The following is a 4,954-nucleotide window of genomic DNA, read 5'->3' as shown; positions in this document are numbered from 1 at the left end:
CGTAGTGTTCGGACCACTCTTACTATCCAACGGGATCCGTATATGTTCGCTTAGCAGTCTGAACATAGGGATTTCAACAAAATGGAGACAAAGATGAGAGCTTTCCTTGAGTCCGGACATGCATTTTGAGCAATCACATGCATGTCCCTCTTTTCTCTCTCTTCTTCCAACGGCACATGCATGCATGACCCCCCCCCCCCCCCCCCCTCTTTTCTCACCCAATTTGACAGTACAACACAAATAAGTCACCACATGCATGATCCTCATCTATTTTTTCTCTTTAATCCGAATATTGGATGGCTCCGTCCCCCATCATATTGGCAGACCAAGTCCGGACACAAAACAGACACATACCGAAAAAAATTGCGGGTGAGTCTAGGAGATGCTTTTACATCGTCGGAAAGCAAAGCAACGCTAACTAGGTGCGCGTTATCCCAACCAAGCACACACACCCTTACATGCAGAGTAGCCCCTTAGAGCCCAAGATGTGTAATGATATCATAGTTCGTCTTGCTCTGATATGGGGTGGACAAGTAAAGACGAGGCAAAGACGTTGGAGGATGGCGTGGACAAGTAATGATGAGGCAAAGCTGTTGGAGGATGGCGTGGTGTCCTTAAATCGTATACTGTCCGCGACGCATAAATAAGAGAGATCGCGCGCACGACCATGGCCAGATGTCTTTGCTTGTTCGCACGGTCACACTTGCTAGCAAAAGGAGTATAACGAGTTTCGAGAAAAAGAAAATTGAAGGAAACGCGCTGCGAGATGGCTGCGTCCGTATGGTTCTTCTTATGGCTGGCCTCCATGGGTGCCCTCCAAGTTTCCACTGTCAGCATCCGCCTCCTTGCCAACCTCGTGCTCTGCCTGCGCCGACCCAAGGATCTCCGTCACACATACGGCGCCTGGGCCGTCGTTACAGGGCCAACATCAGGCATCGGACGTGCCATGTCCCTGGAGCTCGCACGGTGTGGCCTCAATCTTGTCCTCGTCGGTCGTGACCCAGCCAGACTCCGGGACATCTCCCAAACGATCTCCAGGACTTACGCCATGCAGACTAAGACCGTGTTGTTCGATTTCTCCCTCGTATCCACTGCGCAAGGTAAAAGTATCGAAGTCTTATCTGCCGACCGTTTGCTGGTGAAAGGGTGACAAACGAACTCTTTTTTATGGCAGTTTTAGTACTGATATATTTCACGCATGGAAAGTGTCATCCCTTGCTTTGTTCTAACCGCCCTTCCTTCAAGTTTAACCGTTCGAAACTCTTCCTAGAATTAGATTGTTGATGGTTGGTTTGGAGGGTACAGCAAAACTCTAGAATCTTTTTGGATACAACCACTGAACCAGAAAGTGAGCACTATGGTCACCGAGATCAGATGGTGGTAGTCTTAAACAAAAATAACCTTCTTCAACAGAAATTGACAAGCCACTATGAAAAAACTACAACCCCTCACAACTAAAAGTGTCGGCGGAAGGCATGGTTTTGAGATTTCGGGGCCAGGGCGAAAATAAAACATGGGGTCCTTGAGTATAACAATCAGATGGTTAAAATTGTCTAAAAATTATCAAATGGTTAATATAAGTCTATATAAAATGTTACGAATAATTATAGAAATATCAAATAATACCATCTTTTAGAAATATTATATATGAAAAAACCCAAGAATCATGGATGCAAACTCAATAATGTTGTTGTTATCAATGAAAAGAGAATAAGAGACATATGTTATCAAAATTCTAGCGAGTGCTGCAATCTCCTTAACCACTCGGCCTCTAGATCAAGCCAAATTACGGCTACCATTTTATGAGCTATACTACATGTTCACGATATTGTAGGAAGAACTAGATTTTTGGTATGGTAAAACCGATAGCAAAGAAAATTATTTGACTTAAAATATACAATCTTTCGGATAATGACTACACAATGGGCCTATATGCACATATTAAATTCAAAGTTGGATATACTATATGTACATCACTAAATAAAGCTAATACAGCAACTGGCCGTTGATTTATAAAATATAAACAAGTTCTAGAAATGTATGATATTTCAAAATAAGTTATAGTTTCATCTGCTCAGTAAAAAGCACCTAAAAATATGCTATGAATTACTCCCTCACTCACATAATGTAAGGCGTTTTTTGCAATCTATGGGACGACGGAAAACGAGTACGTCATGTTCGCTATTCCGTGGTATCAAATATTTTTAGAATCAAAACTGAACGCTAATTCCGGTGAACAGATGCTGCCCCACCCTGGTGTGACCCGTCACTGTTTTTTCTTGTTTAAAAATCAGGCCTACCATCATACATGCATACTCCTACATGCTAAAGAAAACCCAAGGCCCAATATACCAAAGGAATAACGCTTCAGTCATCTTCTTCCTAATACACCATCGAACAACTTACAGAGTCTTAAAGACGCCTGCCGATCGTGGCTGAGGTGCTTAGACATACCTAGGCGGGGGCCCCTTGTCTTTGGTGGCCCGGGGCGGCCACCCCTACCCCTACCCCCACCCCCTCCACACACACCCGGGGCGGCCCTGCGTGGAGTCCACGTCGACAAATGCCACTTGTTCGGTTAGGCAAGGTTTGAAGAGGTTTGCCAGGGATTGAAAGGGATTAAATCTCCTGTAAGTCAAAATCCTCCTCAAATCTTCTCAATCCTCTTCAATCCCTGTGGTGAGGAGATTAACCGAACATGGCCTCAAGGAAATTCGTCAGCTAAGGCCTTGTTCGGTTGCAACGGATTTGAAGGGGATTGGAGTGGATTGAGAAGGATTAAATCCCGTGTAAGTCAAAATCCACCTCAATCCCCTCCAATCCTCTCCAATCCCCTTGTGGTGGGGATTAACCGAACAAGCCCTAAGGCTTTGTTTGGCAGGAAGGGGTTGGGGAGGATTGTGGAGGGGAGTTTTTTAGAGGATTGGGTGAATCCCTTCCTTCCACCCAATCCTCTCAAATCCCTTCAATTGTCAAATCCCTGAGCCATGAGACAAGGTTTCTGAGCCGCGTGGGTAGGAAGAAATTGAGGAGGATTAGAGAGGATTAAAGGGGTTTGCTCACCACAAACCCTGTCCATCAAATGGACACGCGGGGAATCGCGGGGATTCTGATCCCCTCGGAGATAATACCCTACAAACATCCTCAAACCCCGTGCACCAAACGAGGCCTAAAGGGGTCCTAAAAGTAGAGTCCCCATCATGTACGGCACGAGAGCCACTTAAGCTTACAACCCCCTCACAAGCGCCGTTGTTGCCGAGTCATGCCTGTGTGGCTGGGTCCGGGTTATTGACGGCTCCACACCTTGCTTGCTCTACGCCTGTCGCTCGTTCTCAATCGCGGGGTTGCATTCTTTGAATCCACTGACACGAGTTGCTAATGCAGGCAACTTGCCAATAGCAAATGCGTAATAATCAGTCAGATTAGCATAGATTGTGTGTGTCGTTCTGATCACTGATCGGTCGTCTCGTTTTGTTCGATCTTCTGCAGGCGACAAGGCGATGAGTCGCCTCCGGGAGGCCGTGGCGGGGCTGAATGTAGGGGTGTTGGTGAACAACGCCGGGGTGGCGAAGCCCGGTGCGGTGTACCTCCACGAGGTGGACGTGGAAGCGTGGGTGAGGATGATACATGTGAACGTACTAGCACTGACGGAGGTGACTGCCGAGGTGCTGCCAGGGATGTTGCGCCGGGGTAGGGGTGCAATCGTGAACATCGGCTCGGCATCAGGATCGGTGCTCCCCTCCCACCCGCTCTACTCTGTCTATGTCGCCACCAAACGGTACGTCGAAGAGTTCTCCAGGAGCCTCTCTGTGGAGTACAAGAGCACATGCATCGATGTGCAGTGTCAGGTACGTAAACGGTGCAGGGCGCTCATATCCATCGTGTCGTTTCACCAGATTACCCTAGGTTGTGTCGTGGTTGCAGATCCCATTCGTGGTGGAAACGAATATGGTGTCGAGCACCGTGAAGAACAGCTTCTTTGTTCGGCCGTGGGTGCTGAGCCCAGACGCCTACGCGCGCGCGGCGGTGCGCTGGATTGGGCACGGGACGTTGTGCATCCCCAACTTCGCCCACTGCCTCCAGCAATGGTTCACCTATCTTTTCCCAGATTCCTTCAAAGACATGAACCTCCTCAAGCGGAATCTACAGCACAGAGCCATCTTTAGGAGGATCAAGCCGTTGAGGGAAATGCGGGCGAACTCACTGGATGGTCGTGTTCCTTTGAGTGACAAGATGGGTGCTAGTGTTCCCTTGGATCAAGGTGGTTCAGACTTCAGAGTTCATGGTTGAGCAACATGGGGTTACTTGACTGTGTTGTGCCGAACATAGAGCATCTCTAGTAAATCTCTTCAAATTTAGTACTTTATATGATCTCTTATACCTTAACTCCTCATATTTGACCTGTCAAGAAAGAAGGGTCCTAGCAAAACTATTCAATTTCGAGATAAATACGCCCACGGTCCTTATAATTGCGACGGAAGCGCAATATGGTCACTCAACTTCTTAATATGCTCAATACGGTCACCGAATACGATTTGACGTGAAAATACGGTCACTGTAGCACGTATGCGATGCGTACACTGTTAGTTTGACCAATTGTTGACCGCCACGTTGTGGTCCCTGATTTGGGCAATATTGCATGAAGGTGTTTTGTGTAAAATAGCCAAAATCCCCAATTCCCTCAAATCCCTAACCCTCACCGCACTGCTCCATTCTTTTCTATCCCCTCTTCCGCTCCGATCTACTTCCCCACCACCTCGCTCTGCTTCCCCACCACCGCACCACCGTCGCCGTCGTGGAATCCGCTGGCAGTTGCTTCCCCTCTGGTGGTCATGTCTACGGCAAGCTCCTCCTCCTCTGTTGTCCGCCGTGGGTCGCTGGCGCTTCCTCTAGTCTGCTGCCCTTCCTGCAAGGAGAAGGTGCGCATGTACATTTCCACCACTGAGAAGCGCGA

General features: G+C 47.9%; 1 protein-coding gene across 1 annotated transcript; it reads left to right on the top strand.

Annotated features, from left to right (window-relative positions):
- Positions 1 to 766: 766 nt before the first annotated feature.
- On the top strand, positions 767 to 4,290 carry LOC123408154 (very-long-chain 3-oxoacyl-CoA reductase 1-like). The gene is made up of 3 exons (XM_045101333.1): positions 767 to 1,100; positions 3,490 to 3,848; positions 3,925 to 4,290. The coding sequence occupies exons 1-3, from the start codon at positions 767 to 769 to the stop codon at positions 4,288 to 4,290; spliced, it is 1,059 nt and encodes a 352-aa protein (XP_044957268.1).
- The last annotated feature ends 664 nt before the right edge of the window (positions 4,291 to 4,954 follow it).

This window comes from Hordeum vulgare, chromosome 7H, assembly GCF_904849725.1.
Source record: "Hordeum vulgare subsp. vulgare chromosome 7H, MorexV3_pseudomolecules_assembly, whole genome shotgun sequence".
Taxonomy (NCBI): domain Eukaryota; kingdom Viridiplantae; phylum Streptophyta; class Magnoliopsida; order Poales; family Poaceae; genus Hordeum; species Hordeum vulgare.
Note: the sequence above shows the minus strand (reverse complement) of the source record. Positions and strands in the feature narration are given on the sequence as shown.